The sequence below is a fragment of the Stylophora pistillata genome, chromosome 5 (assembly GCF_964205215.1).
Source record: "Stylophora pistillata chromosome 5, jaStyPist1.2, whole genome shotgun sequence".
NCBI lineage: Eukaryota > Metazoa > Cnidaria > Anthozoa > Scleractinia > Pocilloporidae > Stylophora > Stylophora pistillata.
In genome coordinates, this window is record NC_142523.1 from 29,545,515 (window position 1) to 29,567,320 (window position 21,806).

Genomic DNA, 21,806 nt, shown 5'->3' on the forward strand with positions numbered 1-21,806 from the left:
TCTTGATGAATCATGTAGTGTCCACCTGATCCATCTGACAGGAAACACTGCCAAGGTAAAGTGAGACAAATTCATTTCCTCTAGAACATATAATTTCTTAGTCTCCCTCGCAGCCGTTTTTTTCGGATGTCACGCAACGCTCTCCCAAAAGAACGGCTGCTGACAACCGAACTACATTCCTTTCTCCGAATTGGCCAATCACAGCTCGGGTTCCATTTTCAGGAACCTTTTCGCATCAGACTCACCTTTTGAGACTCGTCCAATCAGATATCGTTTTCTATCGCGATCCTCGTGTGGAAAACACAAGACAAATGGCGGTGCTTGAAGCAGCTTTTCGCAAAGCGTCGTCAAAGTTCCAAATTCTCGAGCTTAAAGCTCACCAGAAGCTTGCAATTAAAAGAGTTTTAGTCGAGAAAGAGGATGTTTTTGCTAAGTTGCCCACAGGATCCGGGAAATCGTTAATAATTATATCAAGCACTCCCGCTCGTGTTTGAACATTTTACCGATGAAAGTGGTCATATTATTGTTATTGTCGTTGCGTTGTACCAATGTGCGGAAACACTCGATAATTCGGGCCGATTTCCTGTACCGGTGATAAGAAGCCAGGAACATAACTAATCGGGTTCGCTCCAGCTAGCAGCGGACTGGCAAATGAAGAAGTACCAGTAGTGTAGGAGACGTTGGCCGACCTAAATTGCAGTGTTCTCGAAGCTTCGCCCGGTTTAATGACGGAAAGCACGTGCTTTTTTCCTCCTGATCTCCATCTGTAGGTCGAAGCAAGCGTTTAGCCCTTAGCCTAGATTGAAAGGCGTCTTGTATTTCCTTTTGATTATTGATGTAATTTACTGTCTCTTATATACTCTGACTTTTGTAATCTGTAGTAACCTCTTGAAATAGTGCGAATAAAGAGTTTCAGTTCAGTTTTTAGCTTCTTCTGCTTTCTCAGTTGCTCGCTGAAACTTTAACACCTGCTCAAACAATCTAGCGTCCGTCTCGTTGGCGTAGCAGTTGACGTCTATGGTAAGCGTAGATTTTATAATTTCAACGAAATTTTGAGAAGTTTTCCCAAAAATATATACTCTATCTTTACCAGGGCACAACGATGAACATGTGAAACATTTCGAGCTCTCATCGACAAATTTCGCCAGTGTTTCTCCCAACATCCACATTTTCGCGTGAAACCTTACGTCATACAGATTTTCTGGTATGTGATTGGTCTGTTCAATAGACCGCGACCAAACCGCAAGGACAATGAGAAAGGAATGTAGTTCGGTTGTTAGCAGCCGTACTTTTGGGGGAGCGTTGCGTGACATCCAAAAAAAACGGCTGCGAGGGAGACTATTAATTTTTCTGACTGTTTCTGTTTTATCACAAAAAATAAATAAAGATAATAAATAACTTATACTGGCAGATGATGACGAACCCACAGAGATTGCGTTGAATTGTTTTAATAGGAGCCCTTGATGAAATGAGCATCTTTAAACCTTACTTATGTAAACCTGAACACTGTCTTCATTCTGCTTCTTCACCTTCCATTCTACCTCCAAAGGAAATCCTTTGGAGCGCACTCAAACGACACAGTGCTTCCTTTAGAAGCCTTCTCAGTCCTCAATGTCTTCCTTTGGCTTGGAAACCAAGGTGCAACTAGAATAAATCAATGACCAGGTAACACTTGAATTGTCCAAGTAAGGGGTGCAATCTTGGATTAACAACAAGACATACACGTACATTTACCCTGGTTTACAAAGAAAAAATGGTAGATAGAGATCGAAATACCGTCTATGTACAGTACATGTAATGTAAAAATTGGGCCATTGAAAGTTCACCAGGAAACTGCTAAGTAGCCTTAAAATTATCTGATCTCTAAGGCTGAATGAACCTTCCCAGGTATGCTGTACCAAGGAAAATGTCTCAGCTTACCAAATGCTTTCCCTTCTACTCCCGGAAGTGACTGCAATGTAACCTCTCCATACAAATTTAAAACTCAGTCTATTCAGCAAACAACTGAAACAAGATGTTTTTTCTCTTCTTGTGACAAGCGTTAACGAAAAAATATCCTGGGATTACTAGGTTCATACAAAGCAATTTATCAGTTTAAAGGTGGTAGCTATGATGTAATTATGACAAATTCTCTAAAATAGCTATCGCCTCCCGGTTAGCTCAATTGGTTAGAGCGGCGGATTGCGTTGTGTGGGAGGTCGAGGGTTCGAGCCCCGGCCGGACCAATACTTATGGTCTTAAAATAAGTGTCGCGTTCCCGATGCCGCAGACACGTGGTGTTGTGCACCGGAGTTCGCCAGTATAACCACAGTGTTGAACTTTAGACAAGTAGCAGCATCAAACTCTTTATTCACTTAAGCTGGCAGTCTTTGTACAGCACAGGCGATAAAAAATCGGATCTTGACTCCGGGGTAGAGAACTCCTAAACTTCGTTCGGCTCCGAAATGCTTTCGCTACAGTGACTCCTCGCAACTGCGCTACTTGCCTATAGAAGGCGAATTTAGTTCTTACACTTTGACGTACGGGAAATAGAAATGAACAGAGCTTTATGTAGCTAGCTTTGAGCGGATATTCGCCAGTCACGGAACAAAAATCAAACAAAGCGCGCTAACAAATTAAATAGAAAGTCATTGAAAGTTTCTTAGTGTCTTTGTGCTAAAAACGGAAGAGTTACATAAGTAAAAAAGATTAGAGTTCGTATCCGTAAACGTGACACTCCTCGCCCAAGGATCGTCTATGATCCTTGCTCTGTTTGTCCTTTAATTCTCTGCCGTGGTCGAAGGGTCTGTCACTGGGCCTCTACTGGAACCAGCAGGATGAGCTCTTTGATGGGGCGTAGGAACACTTTTCCTCTACCCTCTCTCACAATCCTAAGTGACACTTTTCTTACTTTGCCATCCGCGCTCCTGATGGCCTCCGTAACTCGACCCATAGGCCAGTCACTGCGATTCTGGCTGTCTTCCTTCATAAGGACGACGTCACCTGGGGCCAGGTCTCTGCGGGCGTCGTACCACTTTCTTCTTGGCTGGAGGTTCTGGAGGTACTCTCGGCGCCACCGTAACCAGAACTGATCTGCTAGGTACTGGACCCTCCTCCAACGCCGGTTCGCGTACAGGTCCGGGGGCAGGAAGTTGCCCGGTGGTGGTCCTGGTGGTCGCGTTTTCATTGTAAGCAGCATGGCTGGTGACAGGGGCTGCGGGTCGTTGATGTCTGAAGGCAAAGCTGCAATGGGTCGTGCATTTACGATAGCGGTGACTTCCGCCATGAAAGTGCTCAAGATTTCGTGCGTCAGCTGTCTTGGACCGAGGTCGGCTAGCATGGCATCCAGAACACGGCGGATGGTCCCGATCTGTCTTTCCCATACGCCTCCAAAGTGGGATGCGTGTGGTGGGTTAAACTTCCACTCACAACCGTGTTGTGTCACGAATCTCTCGATCTTTGTTTCGTCCATTTCTTTAAGGGCTTCGGCTAACTCGGTGTGTCCCCCAACGAAGTTTGTCCCTCTGTCGCACCTCAATACGGCTGTTGGGCCGCGTATGGCGGAGAAGCGCCTCAGTGCACAAATGAACGAACTGGCGTCCATTGACTCTAGTACTTCTATATGAATGGCTCTGCTATTCAAGCACGTGAAGACAAGACCCCAACGCTTTGAGTGTGCAGCGCCACCTCTCGTCTTCCTTGTGGATATGGTCCAGGGACCAAAGACGTCGAAGCCGACGTTTGTGAATGGTGGGCCTACCTCGGTTCTATCTTGGGGCAGGTCAGCCATTTTCTGGATTACGTGGGGGCCTCTCAGCTTCTTGCAGGGCACACAAGAAGCTAACTCCTTCGCTACCATGCGATGACCTCCAATCAGCCAATAGCCGGCTTGGCGAATTTTGCCACTCGTAATCTGTCGACCCTGGTGATGGACCTCTTTATGGTAATGTCGAATTACCAGGACGGACACGTGGTGGTCTTTTGGTAAGATTGCAGGGTGCTTCTCTCCATACTCCATTTCTGCTCTCCTAAGTCGTCCTCCCACCCGAACAATTCCATTGGCGTCGATAAACGGGTCGAGCGCGTAAAACTGGGAGCCCTTCAGGGCTCTCTTCCTTACCGTGTTTTGATATCTTTCCCCTTCTTTCTGTTCCGTGAGATCTTTGTTCGTTAACTCTGCGCCAAAGGCTTCCTTTTGTGCTGCCCGGATTATCGCGTCCATTGCCTGATTTAGCTCGTTTGCTGTAGGACTCCTGAAGGTTTGTCTGGCTTTCGGTGGCCTTTGTTCATTCTTTTGACGCCTGAACTCTTTAACTTTGACAATGAGGCGTGCAATCGCGCGTTTTAGGGAGTGGAGGTTGGAGAAACGTGAAAATCTCTCCGCTCCGAGGCCTCTGCATTTATATATGCATGATGCGTGGGCTATCACTTCTCTTCGAACTTCGGGATCCTCTTCGGCTAGTTGAATATTTTCTCGTTGAGGCTGTACCGCGTGTGGGTTTCTGAGAAATCTCGGTCCCTTCAGCCAGGCTGAGTCGGCCAGACTACTCGCATTGAGGCAACGCGTGGCTAGGTCCGCGGGATTGTCACTTGTCTCAATGTACCTCCACTGATCGGGTGAGGAGACCCTACGGATAATTTCTACTCGGTTGGCGACGTAGACATAGAACCTTTGGCTCTCGTTTTGGATGTAGCCAAGAGTTGCCTTCGAGTCGGTGTAGAACTTAATGTCATCTATTTGGATGTCTATTTCTTTCAATATTCTAGCGACGGCTTGTGTGGCTAGGACGGCTCCACAGAGCTCCAGACGTGGGATGCTTGTAGTCTGTAGGGGAGCAACCTTTGATTGGCCAAACACAAGGGACGTGGCTACCTCTCCGCCATCGTTGACTAAGCGTAAGTAAACGCAGGCTCCTATGGCATCTTTACTAGCGTCGGAGAATGCGTGTAGTTCTGCCTAAGCGACTCTACCAAAATCTGCTGGGTGGTAACATCGGGGCACTGTGACCCTTTCTAATTCGGCGAGGGAGTCTCGCCATCGCTGCCACTTTTGTAGGAGACTGTCTGGGAGTGGGTCGTCCCATCCTAGGGTAGCATTGTTATTCTTCCCTCTCCCCATGCTGACTAGTTGTTGGAGTAGGAGTTTACCTTCCAGGAGTACCGGGACGGCCAAGCCAAGTGGATCGTATACTGCATTCACGACTGAGAGGACCCCTCTGCGGGTGAAGGGCTTTCTGGGTAAGCATACTTTGAAGGTGAAGGCATCTTTTGTGAGGTCCCAGTAAACTCCGAGCGAACGCTGCGTGGGGAGACAATCTTGACGCAAATCAAGGTCGCGGATGTCTTTTCCCCTATCTTGTAGTGGGAAGGCTTCCATGACCTCTACGGAATTAGAGACGACCTTGTGAAGTCGTACGTTAGACTTCGCTAGCATGGCCTGTGTATTGGTCACTAGGATAATGGCTTGTCGTGGTGTTGGTGTCGAAGCTAAGCCATCGTCTACATAGAAATTTCTACACACAAACTTCTTTGCTTCCTCTCCAAATTCCTCCTCGCCATCAGCCGCGGTTTTTCTGAGGCCGAAGGTCGCTACTGCAGGACTTGGGCCGTTACCGAAGAGATGGACGTTCATACGGTACTCCATAACTCGTTTGGAGATATCGTTGTCTTCGAACCAGAGGAAGCGTAGGAAATCTCTATGTTTTGGGGTGACATGGAAGGAGTGAAACATTTGCTCGATATCACACATAATGGCTGTATTCTCTTTCCTGAAGCGCATTAAGACGCCGACAAGACTATTTATTAGGTCGGGGCCGGGTAGTAGGGTCTTGTTCAGCGAAACTCCTTTATACTCCGCAGACGAGTCGAACACAACTCTGATCTGTGTTGGCTTTTTCGGATGGTAGACGCCAAAGTGGGGTAGGTACCAAACTTTACCGGGCGTAGGTTCAGATTTCAACTCTTCTTCTGGTATCACTGACGCATGGCCTTTCTCGATAACTTTCTCCAGGAAGTTGAAGTAGTCGGACTGCATCTGCGGTTTTCTTTTAAGGGTGCGCAATAGGCCGTTTAAACGATTGACTGCTTGAATTCGATTGTTCGGCATTTGTACTTCCTCTTGACGAAAGGGGAGTGGCATCTCCAAATTTCCCTTGCTATTTTTGCAGACTTCTCTTTCCATGATTTCTAGGAACTTTCGGTCTTCCCGAGACGGAGCGACTTGATTGTCGTACCTAGTGGCAGTAAAGACGTTGTCTTCTACACTCATCTGTGTTAGGCTCCCTTTCACTGAAAACCTGTTAGGGCAGGGTACCAGCTCGTAACCACCTATCTTTGTTAACTCTACTTCATCTGCGTTGGTTATGTGGAGACTGGTGCGATTTACGAGCACGTGGGCCGGGCCGTCTATGAAGTTGAAGCACATCTGGCCTGTTATCGTCCAGCCAAGAGTAAGTCGTTGAGCCCAGGGAGCACCTTTGGGTCCATTTCTAAACTCTCTGACCTTGAGAAGCTCAGGCGAGTCTCTTCCAATAAGGAGATGAATGCCGGCTGTACTATCAAATGGTGGAATCTCGTCGGCGATTTCTTGTAGGTGGGGAAATCTCCTCGCCATCTCTCGTGTAGGGATTTCGCGCTTGTCTTGTGGGATGCTGTCACACTCGATTAACGTTGGTAGCATCGACTCGACTCCGTTTATTGATCGCGCTGCCACCCCAGTTATCCGACGGCCATATTTCTGTTCCCTTTCTGTACTGCAAGTGGACAGATAGTATTTCTCCGGAGGTCCGACCGCTCCCAGCTCGTCTGCAAGTTCGCTGCTAATGAGAGAACTGTTGCTTTGCTCATCAACGATAGCGTACACGCGCCGAGTGCGTTCCGGCTGTTCTCTGTCGTAGACATCGACCAATAGGATTTTGCTGCAGGATCGGCCTCCACTCGAGTCGCAAATCGCTGTGCATCTATTGTTCACGTTCGCCTCGTCAGTGTCCTCTCTTTCTTTATCATTATGGATCCTCGCCTGAGTCTCTTTTACTCTGTGGAACAGAGCGATGTGCCTTTCGTCTCCACATACGTCGCAGCTAACGTTTGCCTTGCACCTGCTGGCCTGGTGACCCTCAGATAGGCAGCGAAAGCATAGCTTAGCTCCCTTTATCCACTCTACCTTTTCATCTAAGGTTTTCTCAGCAAAGGCCTTGCATTCGGTTAAGTCGTGGCCCTCGCGGTCGTGGAATGGGCACCACTTTCTCCTCGTGCTCTCTCTCGATCGTGTTTCTGGTTTCTTTAGTGCCGGGTGTGCGTTCGTCTTAAGCGCTTTCCGGCTCGCTCCACGTGCATTGGGCGCAGGGCGACTGGGAGGGAGGTTGGTAGGCTTGTTTCCTGCCAAAATGTTGGGGTTGTTCTTCAATCTGGCTTGCATTTGGACGACCTTTGCGAATCTCTTAAAGCTGGGGTAGGCGCCTGCATTATTGTCCGCGTGCTTCGCAATCTCCTTTTCCCACTTTCCGCGGAGCGAGGGCGGGAGTTTCTCTGCTATCGGTTGTATCGCGTTTGGGTAGTTGAGGCACGCGAGGCCAGGAAGACACAACATTTGACTTTCCACGTCAGTGCAAAGGTCCGCGAAATGCTGCAATCTTGCGTTGTCATTTTCGTTAAACATAGCCCCCCCCCCCTTTTGCATGCGCTCCAGTAAGGCGTTAGTGATTACAGCCGCGCTACCGAAGCGAATTTCTAACTCCTTCCACAAACTCTGGAGTAGCGTGACTGGATCGGTTTGTCGTCTTCTAAAATTATCGACCAACCGCTGCGGTTCCCCGCTAGTGAAGCTTCGCAAATAATTTATTTCCTGCACGGGAGAAACGTCGGCGTCTTTGATCATTGTTTTAAATGCGGCCTTCCATGGATGGAAAAGCGTGGCGTCTCCGTTGAAAATGTCTGGTTGACATTTGGGAAAGTTTTGTCTAGCTAAACCGGCGACTATTTGTTGATTTACTGACGTTAGAGTCTCAATTAATTGACTTCCGGTAACGTTTCTTATCGGAGTCGAGGCGATGACGGGTACGTGCTGTGAACTGTCATCGATCTGCGGCTGGGGTAAGTTTGGCACTGACGTACCAGGAAACTGTGGGGAGGCGGCGTTTTGAATTGGCTTGCTATGCGATAGAACAGGTGGCCCTTTTTGGGCGAGTAAGGTTTCTGGGCTGGGAATCGTGTGGACCCAATCAAGAACGCGCTCTTCGATGTTCACCCTTGGCACACCGGGCAATTCACGGTTTTCTCCTATTTCGACATCTGTCATCGCCTGTTCGATAGCTTTGACCTTCGCGTCTGCCATTGCGACCCTTTTGTTCGCCGCGAGAACAGCTAAATCCTTTTCGTGCTGTGCCCTTTCCTGTTCGCGAGTGCGTTCTAACTCTGCCTCACGCTTTCGGCGTTGAAGTTCCTTTTCTGCGATCTTTCGTTCGAATTCTGCGCTTTCGCGCGCCGCGGCGGCTTCTGCGATCGCTTTGATTCTCGCGGTACTTGCTGAAGATGCGGAGGACAGGGACTTGGCGGATTTGGTTTTGCGTGACGAGCAATGACTTACGCCAGAACCGATCTCTAGCAATTTGTCGGATTTTCTATTGTTTAATCGTTCCATTAAGGCGTAAGCGCGTTGAAGCGTTAGGGTTTCATTAGTGAGGAGGACGTCATCTCCAAAGTCATGGTTTAGGTCCTGCGCGTATAAACTAAGCAGCTCCTGTACTACTACGTTTAATCCTTCTGATGTCGTGGCGAGATCACGCAAAACACTTTCTACGTTGCGGCTGTCATCAAGGCCCTCGGCGGCCTGTATTTTGTTAAGGAGCTTTTTCTGTAAAGTCTTAACCTCATAACGCTTTGTCTCTACTGCGTTTTGTAAAGCCTTTCGTGACGGCTTTCGTGACCTCCTTTCTGGTTCGTGTTCTCCATGCGCTCCTTCGCTGACTAATCCTTCTCCGTTTCTATTCATGATTTATAGGCTCCTTCCTTAAAATCTACAAGGTACGGCTTACCTCAATCTTCTCTGTAATTCAAGATCCGATTTTTTACTGTCGCGTTCCCGATGCCGCAGACACGTGGTGTTGTGCACCGGAGTTCGCCAGTATAACCACAGTGTTGAACTTTAGACAAGTAGCAGCATCAAACTCTTTATTCACTTAAGCTGGCAGTCTTTGTACAGCACAGGCGATAAAAAATCGGATCTTGACTCCGGGGTAGAGAACTCCTAATCTTCGTTCGGCTCCGAAATGCTTTCGCTACAGTGACTCCTCGCAACTGAGCTACTTGCTTATAGAAGGCGAATTTAGTTCTTACACTTTGACGTACGGGAAATAGAAATGAACAGAGCTTTATGTAGCTAGCTTTGAGCGGATATTCGCCAGTCACGGAACAGAAATCAAACAAAGCGCGCTAACAAATTAAATGAAAGTCATTGAAAGTTTCTTAGTGTCTTTGTGCTAAAAACGGAAGAGTTACATAAGTAAAAAAGATTAGAGTTCGTATCCGTAAACGTGACAATAAGTAAGGAGAGTTTGCAACCTTTCTATAATCAAAAAATGGAAAGATATTCTACTCTTCTTGGATAAGGACGAATAAACCGTAGGCCCCGTCTTCTGCAGGGTTAGGGGTAGGAGACGTTAATTTCCCACGCACGAGATCTCTGTGTGGTGGATGTCCTCTCCTGGGTGGGATGGGTGGGTGTTGGCCCTGAAAAACCCCTATGGGGAGTGGTCAATTAACCATGTATGTATGTATGTATGTATGTATGTATGTATGTATGTAGGTATGTATGATGAGAGACTTAGTCATTTCTAATCAGATAATCAGATCCGGGTGCAGGTATTTCTGGAAATATAAAACGGTGTTTTGATCTTGGGTACTTTACTTTCTGTTTAATAATGGTATGGCTTTTAAAAGTCAGGGTATTACAGAATTGATTGAATGCTTATCAGCCCAAGCAGATTCATAGTGCCCATACAGAATGTACAATGCAGCTCTTTTACCCCTTTAACCAAGACAGAATTTTCTTTTTATAATATCAATACAATATCACACAGACAAGTCATGAGAAGAAAGAAAAATATCAATTAGGGGATTGTTAGTTGATCCAATAGTAAATTGACCGAAGTAACAGCAGAAAAATTGAATGGCAGACAGTAACAAGAATTACAAATGAGATCTTGCAAGTGAAAGGGTTCAATTATGCAGACTTTTAAAAATGTGGCCCAGGTTTCTTCAGTTTGTTGATTTCTTGTACCACACATAATGTACAATTAATGTACCACCACAGTTAAACCTTTAATATACTGCTACGAGTGACCAAGACAGAATTTCTCCTTACAATATCAATACAAAATCAAGCAGACAAGTGATGAGAATAAACAAAAATGTCAATTAGGGGATCATTGGTCAATCCAATACCAATTCAATCGCCCGAATTTAATTCGTACGCATGATATGGCAGACAGTACTTATGAGATATTTCGAGGGAAAGGGTTAAACTCTTCTTAAAGAGCTTCTTAAAAAAAAAATTACTGTCAACACACATGTAATAGTGCATTTTACTTACTCTTAATAAATATGCCATCTGTAACTTTGTACTCCTTGATATGCCTCAGCTTTACTTCCAAAAGGCATGTGTAACTTCCTCCTTGTTGGACACCAACCTTTGTAACTTTCAGTGGGGCTATAAAGTCCTGTTGCACATCTGGATCTGGATACCGCACACTCTCCAACAACTTCCCATCTTTATACCAGGAAATCCTCCTCAGTGAGGTGCTGTTCTCGTTTCCTCTTTTAGTTAGGCTGCAGAAGATTATGATGTCGTAACCTGGATTAAGAACACTGGAATCTGTGACTTTCACTGTTGGAATTTCATTTCCTGAAATACAAGAATGTGTAAACAATTACATGTAGGTGAAGATTATTGGCCAAGTGCTCAAGCATCAGTTGGATTGATTTTTCTGTTAACTAATATACACATTTTGTTTCCTTGTTGGAATGAAGATGGTTCATATAGAAATATTTTGCTGAATACGGAACTTTGTGAAAAGGTACTTTTCAATCCAAGATGAGGGCATAACTTTTTGATAATCATTCAGCACCCACACTACATGTAAACTGCACATTCGAAGTGAAAAATAACAGGAACTTTGACTTCATTTGAACAATGGCAAGTAACCACACTACAACAGCTCATCCTATTCTCAGTGGTTTAAAGGAGATAGCAGTAGTGTTTTTCCCCACAATAAGATGCCAGTCGTCAGAAAAGTTACCCCCATCCCTTGCATTTCCTCCTGTTTTCTGACAGATTATTTTTACTCAATTCTATACTCAATGGACAGACACGACATACATAATAGACCTATTTATGCTGTGAGAGTACAAAGTAATGAAATTTCATCTGCAATGCATAGACTTACTTGTAATAACACTAACACTAAAGCCATCCCTCTTTGGTAACCTTACATTTTTTGCAAAAGCATGGCACTCATAGCTTCCAAGATCACCATACTGACTGTCATCCTGAATTGTTACATTCTTCAAAGTCATGGTAGTGTACAATTTAATGTTTCCTCCTACAACGAAAGCAATTAACTTGTTTGCAGGAGGAGAAGAATATGGCTTTGTACTGTACAGATTATAGAGGGGGAGGGGAGAGGGAGGGAAGAGATCCCATTCCAGGCACAAATTGATAAAAAATTATCATGGCATCAAGTATCCAAAAAAGGAAAAGTTCAAATCTCTCTTGTTATATGTGCAAGGTTTCAGGGAAATCTTGATGTTCTGACAAACTTTAAAGGAAATAAAATTCTTGGGTCACATATAATTCAGGAGGGAAATCATGACTCAGCCTCGTTCACACTATTTATGACGATTTTAAGAATCCTGCTTTGGGAGTAAAGTTTGAGGTCCAGCAGTTGTTTTGTTTTTATTTTTTTCTGGAGCCAGATAGTTTTTTTTTTTTTTACATTATCTGTAATACAAAGATATACTTACTTATATTCTCTGTTCTTTGATTAAACACAAATCTACCCCCCTCTAACTTTCTGTATCGGTTAAGGTCATCTCTCCTATAAAACTCTATTCTATCTGGTTGAAGTTTACCAGATGCTTCAAATGTAATGCAAGTAACGTTTGCTGAGGTGTACTCTAGACGGTAGATGTTCTCTGGGAAAGGTTGTATGACTCCAAATGATGGTTCCCCTGAACAAAAAAAAAAAGAAAAGAAAAAAAAAACTTGTACACGTCCATTTATTAAACTGCAGGAACTGCACATACATGTACAGTATACTTGTTTCTAATATCCTAAGCACCTCCTCCAGAAAATGCCATACACTGCAGGAAAATTAGGGAGATTCAAACTGGGACTACTCAAAAGGCTGCAAGGCTGGGGAAAAAAGGCTAGAAATGAGAAACCGGTGTGCTTTTCTGCATGGGGGGGGGGGGGGGGACAGATTAATTTAAAGCTGTAATGGATTTTTTCCCATACTGTACCTTACCGCTATGAAGCTGTTATGTACATTGTAACTATACCTAAAATTCGCAATCTCAGAATTGCAGCTCGATCAGCAAAAACAACATTTTTTTTTTTTAACATATGATTTTTTCCACGGATGGGCATTATCCATCCAGGTATTTTCTGCGGATGAGCACTCTAGGCTGATAGTGTCTCTCCACAGATGAACACTATCGCATCAGGTGATCAATTTAAACCAATAAGAATTGGAGAAAATTTAGTGGTGAACTATAAGGGCTGATAGTGTCTCTCTACGGATGAACACTATCGCGTCACGTTATCAATTTAAACCAATAAGAGTCGGAGAAAATTTAGTGGTGAATTATAAGTGATGTTAGCACTCAGTCACACTGAAAGATTTTTCGATCAGTTCATTATAAACTTGAGATGATTCCAGAATTATTGAAAAGCTCTGATTGCAAACTTCAAAGAAAACATCGAAGATTCAAGACAATACCTTTCATTTGTAACCACAAAAATAACCCTGTGAGTATAAGGTTTTCGTTAGAGAAAGCACAGGTAACCCGGGCTCACTGTTTGTATCACGTACACATGGTTAACTAGAGAGAACATACGGGGCGAAGTTTCATAGATTTTTATTTCCATTTTCAAGCCAATTTTCAGACCTAAACTTCGCCCCATAATTGTTCTCTCTATTTAACCATGTGTACGTGACACAAACAGTGAGCATGGGTTACCTGTGGAGAAAGCTCGTAGTTTGCATCGGGAGATCGAAATGTATTCGTTCATGCATTCCGACAGATAATTATACGCTCACAAAGCTTCAAAGAAAGTTTAAAAACAATGCTTAATATGAGATCGCAAATCATCTATTTGAAAGCTTCGGTTCCCTTCAAAGGTTTCAGCCGACGGTTTGGGGAATGCGGGTGATCCTCGGTGCAAAAACCTGACGAGGTTTTCTTTGTTTCATGAGGTATTGTTTTGCTGCACGCTATTATTATTTTAGAACATAGCTAGCAGAGTCGCGCAATCAAATTCATTATACGTAAGCGTGCTCAAAATCCCGACAGTGCACGCTGATAACTTCAGCAAATCCAACTTCGCCAGAAAATTTTTTTTTCGCGCGAGCGGCCATTGTTAGCGCGGGGAAAAATAATACATCTCGCGACAATAATGGATACAAACAGAAACTCGGCCTACTAGTCCAAAAACGAAGACAATGTTTCGACCTTTTCCCTTGGGCTAGAGTTCTCAAATGAGGGAGAAAAATAGAAAAACAAAGGAAAAGGAGACTCAGCATCAGCGCCGTCACGATTCGCTTCAACTGATATTGTTGTCCGTTTTTCGCGACGGATTTTGATGCACAATTCCACCGGCTATGTTCTAAAACAATTGATTCATGCTTTCAGCTGTGCACTATCGCCTCGGGCAACTCTTACGCTTCTTTCGTGCTCTCCAAACTTTCCGCGTGCTCCATAACTCGATAGTGCACGCTAAAGCATGAACCAATTGTTAAATAATGTTTTGTTCTCTTTGTTTTACGCCACTCGTGAGCTTTACAGGTTTTCACACCGAGGATGAGCCCCGTATGCACTAATTTAACTTCACGAACACATTCTCAGTAAACCAGCATGTTTACGTCGCTTTCTGTTCAAGTTTCATTGGAAGAATGAGATTTGTTTCGGAAGCCCTCGCATGGCAAGTGAAGTTCCCTCGGAGCTACCACTATATCATCATTATAGGGTTCTTAATACAAATTCACCCTTACCTTGAGCCTTCACTGTTGCAAAAATGATGAGAATCAGAGGAATAATTTTTTCTAGTACGGCCATGGTGTTCGCCAAACCTAAATTTGTCGATAGCGCAGAAATCCGCGGAAATCGAATCACAGTCATCCAAAGCCCACGTCTCGAGGAAAAGCGAAGGATTATGAAAGCGTCATGCGTTGTGTGATGCGGTGTGACGTTTGATATTAAACAGGAAAAACAGTGATTGCAAAGCAAGCCCAAAACGACGGAAATCTCCCAAAAGAAAAACAACATCCGCACAAGGAATGGGTAAGTTTTATAGTTTTATTAATCTAGCGTGTAAAATGTTCATGTTTCGGAAGATTTAGTGTATTAAATGGACCATATTTTGTTCCCCATACTATTCCTTATAACGCATTTAAATTATCAACGGTTACTCACGTAACTTAACACTGCTTCACATAACGCGTAATGCTTTCATGAAATAATCCATCGCTTTTCCTCGAGACGTGAGCTTGGGACTCCTGAGCGGAAATACGTGTTTTAATGCACGATCGGCGTCATGATCGGCACGATACAGTATTTTACTGGTCAGCGGACAGCCTAACTTGACCTTAAAAAGCTGATAACTATTTCCTCATTGGGTTTTTTTTGTCTCCGGCATGAAGAAATATATTTGCACAAGACAACCTTTCCTAGAAATGAGAATTAAATTTTATTTTCTGCGTCCTAACCGCTTTCTTGATGCTTAAATACAAAATATTCACATTCGCTATGAATAATCATTTTTAGCGCAATTTATAGCTAATTGCATATGAATAAAAGAGTGGTGTGTACTGGGAATAACGATAAAACAATTATGGACTAATTGCAATATGCAATGGCATATTGCAACATCCCCCCTTCTTTTAGAGATGATGACATCAGAAGACTTTTGTATAGGATTCTTGTACCCATGTACTCTGAGATTGAAACATAATTCGCATCCTTGTATGCGTAAAAGTTGAGGTGCTGATCCGAAAACTTGTCACACGCTTACGAACAAAGAAAGAGAACTAATGATATTCGTGATGAAAAGCTATGACAGCTACATTTACCCATACGACACACTACAAATACATTTCTCTTAAACTGTTATAGTGTCCCTAGATTTGTTCAATTAGTCTCGTAGGTGGTTTAATAGTTCTTCGTGGACGAGACAGTGCAATTCCGACAGGGGTCGGAAAACAGAAACACACTGTTTAGGCAATGGTTTTGTTGATGGCTGGTCAGCGACATCAGCTGCTGCTGAGCTGGGATGTTTGACATGTCCAGGTCTTGGTGACTTTTGTTCTGTTCCGGGAATTACTAGGGCCTGGTTTAATTCCTCTGGTGTGCTTTCAATCGCTGGACGAATATGGCGACGATTCCTGAAGTACCAGGCACCGGATTCAGTCTGTACCTCATATCGCCTGGGCGAATCTCCGCTTGGCTGTTGTACTACCGTGGCTTTCTGCCAGATTGGTTTCTTGGGATCCAACTGGAACCGGACACTCTGAAATTGTTGTAGATCTTGAAGCTTTTTGGCTGTCCGATCGTAGTCATCACGTTGGGCTTGTTTCTGTGCTATCTGTGCCTCTCTGCTGATCTCTAGATTAGGATGTAGCCATTGATGGATAGGAAGGAGTGCTCTATATTTCCGCTGGGAAAGCATCTCTCCTGGGCTAAGCTGACCTGGTCTGACTGGGGTCGCACGATAAATCAGCATTGCAAGATGTGGATCAGAACCCGAATCCTCGGCCTTCTCCATTATGCCCTTTACGACTTTGACCATAGCCTCAATGAAACCGTTCGATTGAGGATACCTTGGGCTAGAGTGTTGCACTTCGAATCTGTACTGAATAGCAAATTGTTTGAATTCTTGGGACACAAACTGGGTTCCTTGGTCTGTGTACACCATTGCTGGTATCCCATATTCTGCAAATATTTTCTTGAGAAGACTTATCACGTGTCCCGCCGTCTGATTAGTCAGTTTCTTTACAACGGGGAACTTGCTAAAGTAGTCGGCAACCAGCAGGTAGTGGTGGGAACGATACTCAAATATGTCGACTCCAAGTTTAAACCATGGCAAGCTGGGCACATCATGCGGTACTAGTGGTTCCTTCTGTTGAGCAGGCTTGTATTTCGTGCATACGTCACATGATTTAACTACGTTTCTCACATCATCCGAGATCCCGGGCCAAAAGACTGTCTCCCGTGCCCTTAACAGAGTTTTCTCCTCTCCTAGGTGGCCCGCATGAAGATCCTCTAGATATTCTGCTCTCAGTGAAGTTGGAATCACAAGTCGATGTGCTTTGAATATCAGGCCATCTTCAACTGCAAGCTCTTCACAGTAATTCCAATAATGTTGCAGTCGTTCTGGGAGTTGCTGCCTCTGAAGCGGCCAGCCGTGAAAGATGTAATGTCTTAACTGGTTGAAGGCCGAATCAGCAGTGGTGGCAACTCTGGTTCTGTCAAGTCGGTTGTCTGTAGCAGGAACATTTGAAGTGATGTGGTGCACTGGAATCACATCCATCTGCTTGGAGTCCATAGGCTTTGGACTGAGAGGGTCGACTCGGCTAAGGGCGTCTGCGATTGAGTTGTCCTTCCCGCAGATGTACTCAATTTGAATTTCGTATCTAGCAAGCCTCAGAAGAATTCGTTGAAGTCTCGGGATGGCTGTGGCAATACTCTTCTTCCAAATCGTTTCTAAAGGTTTGTGATCTGTCTGAACTCTGACTGGCTCACCATACACATAGTTGTGAAGCCTCTCCATGGCGAACATCACTCCTAGCAATTCCTTTTCAATGTTGGAATAGCGTTCCTCGGCAGGAGTGAGAGTTCTCGATACGTAGATCACTGGTTTTCCTTCTTGCAGCATTACGGCACCCAACCTTTTCATTGAAGCGTCAGTCTGAATAACGTGCTCTCCTTTCCGGTCAAAGTACGCGAGTACTGGGGTCCTGGAGAGCTCTTCTTTGATGGCATTGAAGGCATCTTGATGGGAAGAGTCCCAGGTCCATTCCATTTCTTCCCGAAGCAGCGGTCTGAGCGGTTCGAATAGTCTCGTCAACTTGGCTGAGTAGCGCTTCAAATAGTTGATCATTCCCTGAAAACTCTGGAGAGCTTTCTTGTCTTTTGGCGCTTTCATCTGTTTGATGGCCTCGACCTTTTTGTCGTCGCTCTTCATACCCTCTGGCGTGATAATCTGCCCGAAGAAATCGCACTTAGTTGTTTTGAACTCTAGCCTCTTTGGATTGAACTTAATTCCGTTCATCCGTGCTGTTTCGAGTAACTGGAGGAGATTTACATCATGATCCTTGGAATCCACCCCTCTCGTGAGGATCTCGTCAATGCATCCCGTAATTCCTTTCACTTCCTTTAGGACTGCATTTAACCTCTCCTGAAATACGTCTGCGCTGACTTTAAGGCCAAAGGGAAGGCAGAGCCACTTGTATTTCCCCCATGGAGTGTTGAAGGTAGTTAGAAGTGAACTTTCATTGTCCAATTCTACCATCCAATAGCCCGACTTGGCATCAACAAAGTAAAGTATTTTCCTCCATGGAGTTCAGCACTAACCTCATCGATAGTCTTCGTGTAGTACTGGTTCCTTTTGATGCTCTGGTTAAGGTCCTTTGGATCTAGGCATAGCCGAATTGATCCAACAGGCTTAGAGACAGGAACGACGCTGTTGATCCAGTCTTTGTGTCCCTAAACTGGTTCAATGATTCCCGAACTGCACAATCTCTCAAGCTCTTCTTTGTATGCTGCTTTCTTCTTCTCAGGTACTGCCCGTGGAGGATGTTGCGCAGGTTGTGCATCTGGCTTGAGTTGAATGTGATACTTGCCCCCTAGTAGTTTTCCTATACCCTTGAATATATCTCTGAACTCGGATAATATGTACTCCTTTGTTAAGGGCAAACAGTGTCTCTTTCCATTTAAGATGACTGCGTCATCCAACACCTCACATGTAGGCTTGTTAACCTTACTGGAATCTGGTCGCAGAGCGTTGACGCTTGTATGGATTTGTGGCGTACTTGTTAAGGAGGGCGGGGTTACCTCTGGGAAGGCAATGTAGCCGACTTGTTGGGCTGTTTCTCTGCCTAGAATGAGATACCCTCGAGTGTCAGTCACTTGACAAGTCGCCATCTGTGGTCGTTGTCTATCACCAGTATGAATCGCTTTGGTACAAGCTCCCAGGTTCGCCACAGGGGATTCTCCGTACCCGAATATTTGTATAGAGGTAGGGGTAAGACTCTTGTCTCCAAATAAGGATTTGTGTAGATACAATGGCATTACGTTGCATCCTGCGCCTGTGTCGATCTCGCATTCAACCTCATATATGGGTCCACCACTTGCAGTACTTAACCAAAGAGGCTTGATGTGCTTGCTTGAAGTATCATTAATACTCTTCACATGAAAAGTCTGAATATGGTGAAACATTGTGTGTTGGCTGTCCTGTAGTACGTGTGGTCCGAACATCATGTGGTAGTCCTGAGGAGAATCACGAATTGAAACGTTATTGGCACTGGCTTCTGTCTGCGGTGCTTGTAAACCATGTACTTGAACCTGCCTAGGTTCACCAGTTGTACTTTGTTTACCAGTTTTGCTCTTGCAGCACTTTTTGTAGTGTCCTTTCTTTCAACACTTGTGTCAAATAACATCCTTGGCTAGACACTGCAATCTGGGGTGAACAGGCTTTGCTCCACAACATAAACAACTTTGCCTTTTTGTCTCACCATGCTCTTTATCTTTAGACGTCTTGTCTCTATTTGACCACTCCGTTGATTTCCCGCCTTTTTGATACTTTGCTTGCACTTTGTGAATCTGTGTCGATCCTTGTTGTATTGCAGTTGTTGCTGCGGTTGCTGTACTGAGAGTCTGCATAATTGATCTTTGACAATCGCTGTTGTATAGGAGAGTCGCAATTTTGATCACTCGTTCGGCGGTAAGGGAGTCCTGGTCTTCTTCCAAACACTTTTGATAAACTTTTGGATTCTTTAGACCAAGGAGAATAGCGTTCCTGAGAGCCATGTCCTTTGCGTCTTCTGGCCATCCGCATACATCAGTGACTTGCCTGCACTTTTCGATGTACTCTGGTAATTCCATATCACCTTGAGTGAGCACTTTGTACTGTGTAGCCGCGACTAGTTTGCTCCCTCTAGGTTTGCATTGTTCCTCCACCTTTCTGAGATGTATCTCCCATTTCTTGCGATCATCGGCTGGAATTGTTGCCTTGTCCAAAATATTTTGTCCGCGTTCACCCGACCACTGATAAATGCATAGACAAACAAACTCTGGGTCTGCCTTGGTCATTACAAGACCTCTGCATAAAATCGATACCTTCTTTTTCCATTCTAGGAAACGTTCGTGAAGTTTTCCGTCGTTTGTCCAATCCAAGATTGGTCCTTTCGCGAGAACTTCCATGGTGAACTTGAGGCCTGTGAACACAAAATAGTCGCTCGAACTCTGCGATCGTCAATTATCGATGAACTTGTTCGTCTTCCAGAACGTAGACTAGACTTTTACTCCTGACACCATGTTTCCTCATGTGGTATTTTTTTGTCTCCGGCATGAAGAAATATATTCGCACAAGACAACCTTTCCTAGAAATGAGAATTAAATTTTATTTTCTGCGTCCTAACCGCTTTCTTGATGCTTAAATACAGAATATTCACACTCGCTATAAATAATAATTTTTAGCGCAATTTATAGCTAATTGCATATGAATAAAAGAGTGGTGTGTACTGGGAATAACGATAAAACAATTATGGACTAATTGCAATATGCAATGGCATATTGCAACAATAACTTTTACAATTATAATGTTTACGCCGTGAGTCTGGTCGACAACGTAAAAAGGTAAAGCTTAGAGAGAATACCGTAAACTTAGCTTTGAAATTCTGCAAATCTTTGGGAGGAATAACTACAGAATACAGGGCCATTGATGTCCACCTTGTCGGCATTCTTTGAAGAACGAGGCAGAGAACAAAAGGATGCATTGTGATTCAATTGGATGTAAATACAGGGCAGTGGTCTAAGCAGCGTCCGCTGGCCCTTGGCGCCTTACTTTTGCTCTTGGGCGACTCGGGCATCTTAGTTTTTCATAACAACCATATTCTGGCCGCCCTGGATTTCACAGTTTCAGAGCACTGGGCTCCCTTAAATTTTTCTTGGAGCACAGCCTTGAAATAAGTGGCTCTGTCTTTTGGGTAGTTCTTATGCTCAATTATATATTTTGCCAAAGCCGAACTGAAGTTGCACACGATATGAAATTTTTGGGTTCTGTCCTCGTGTACCGGTTCACAAGAGCCAATACAAAAGACCAAACAATACACAATAGCTAACCGATAACTCCTAAACAAAGAAAGAACAATGGTAATTCCCTTGTCAACCGGTACACCAGGACAAAACCAATTTTTGTTTTTCGCGGGTGGCGAGTCCGTGGCAAGTAAGTTTTGTTTTTAAAAGAGCTAAGGCTAAGAATGAGACGGTTTTGAAAAGCTGAAGCGGTGATCCGAGGACGATGTATTATCAGGGTTATAAATTAAAGTGGTGGCTTGAACCGTATAAATCGGCATGTCAACGGCATTTCGGTCAGACCGTCGAGAAGACAAATCATGGGCACTCGTGTAAGTGGCACAGCCATCCTTAATCCCCAATCGTTATTACCGAATTTGTATAAAGCTGGCCAAAAACGTTCTACGTATAAACCTGGGACACACTGCTGTAACGTGTAGGATTGAAGCCCCCCAAAGTACGAAAACTGGTCTCAACAAGAGTAAGAATAAACCGAGGTATGTTTTAAGTACAAAATGTCCATTTTAACTGACAATGAATTAAGTTTTCACTTTCCACCTTTGTTATTGTTTTTCTGAGCAGCAATGATTTTACTTTCCCAACTAGCATCTGTTTCCCATCACAATTATGGATAATTTATAGCATGTCTTCTTTTTATGCTAATTTTCCCCCTCTACTTATTTCATTTAATTTCTTTCTTTTTGCTTTTTCTTTTCTTTATTTACTAACCTACTGCCACCTGCAACATAAAATGTACTGAGCTAACAGAATACCCCTAGTTTATTCTGTTCCCTGATTCACTAAATAACATTGCCATTCTGGTACTAGTAGAAAACAAATTTTTACATGTAAATTAGTATGTGTAATCAAATGGCGACGAGTGAAATTAGGAAATAATTTCCCTTGCGTCTTGTCAAAATGCTGATAATTTGCCGAGCCTTTAGGCGAGGGAAATTATCAGAATTTTGACAAAACGCAAGGGAAATTATTTCCAATTTCACGAGAAAACCATTTGATTACCTTTTAATATCGCGGGTGACAAATTACGTTCACAACCGTAACTGTTTTTACTGGTTTATTCTATCGAAAACCGAGAGCATGAAGAAGAATATAGTTTTCGTTTAAAGCATACATTATTGTTAAATGAGATACAATGAAATATATGAAGTTCGTATACTTTGTACTGCGGTATTAGATACATATGATGCACGATCTTCGCAGTAGATAGCGCTATTTAAGCAATAGCGAAAATCAGACAAAAA

General features: G+C 44.0%; 2 protein-coding genes across 2 annotated transcripts; both read right to left on the bottom strand.

Annotated features, from left to right (window-relative positions):
- Positions 1-2,788: 2,788 nt before the first annotated feature.
- Positions 2,789-8,968, bottom strand: LOC148731335 (uncharacterized). Its single transcript, XM_088761904.1, has 2 exons — positions 5,128-8,968; positions 2,789-4,869 (listed from the first exon to the last, which is right to left on the bottom strand). Exons 1-2 carry the CDS (start codon positions 8,966-8,968, stop codon positions 2,789-2,791), a joined length of 5,922 nt encoding a protein of 1,973 aa, XP_088618030.1.
- Positions 8,969-10,043: 1,075 nt separating this feature from the next.
- Positions 10,044-12,361, bottom strand: LOC148731336 (uncharacterized). Its single transcript, XM_088759323.1, has 3 exons — positions 11,998-12,361; positions 11,421-11,576; positions 10,044-10,879 (listed from the first exon to the last, which is right to left on the bottom strand). The coding sequence occupies exons 1-3, from the start codon at positions 12,275-12,277 to the stop codon at positions 10,560-10,562; spliced, it is 756 nt and encodes a 251-aa protein (XP_088615449.1). The 5' UTR covers positions 12,278-12,361; the 3' UTR covers positions 10,044-10,559.
- Positions 12,362-21,806: the final 9,445 nt, after the last annotated feature.

Excerpts from the sequence above, each read along its gene's own strand:
- LOC148731335 (XM_088761904.1), bottom strand. The coding sequence starts at position 8,968 with ATGAATAGAAACGGAGAAGGATTAGTCAGCGAAGGAGCGCATGGAGAA. Across the intron at positions 4,870-5,127 it reads CGTCCCGGTACTCCTGGAAG|TCAACGATGGCGGAGAGGTA; the intron begins GTAAACTCCTAC and ends ACTTACGCTTAG.
- LOC148731336 (XM_088759323.1), bottom strand. The coding sequence starts at position 12,277 with ATGTGCAGTTCCTGCAGTTTAATAAATGGACGTGTACAAGTTTTTTTT. Across the intron at positions 11,577-11,997 it reads TCAAAGAACAGAGAATATAA|GAGGAAACATTAAATTGTAC; the intron begins GTAAGTATATCT and ends CTTTCGTTGTAG. Across the intron at positions 10,880-11,420 it reads TAGTGTTAGTGTTATTACAA|GAAATGAAATTCCAACAGTG; the intron begins GTAAGTCTATGC and ends CTTGTATTTCAG.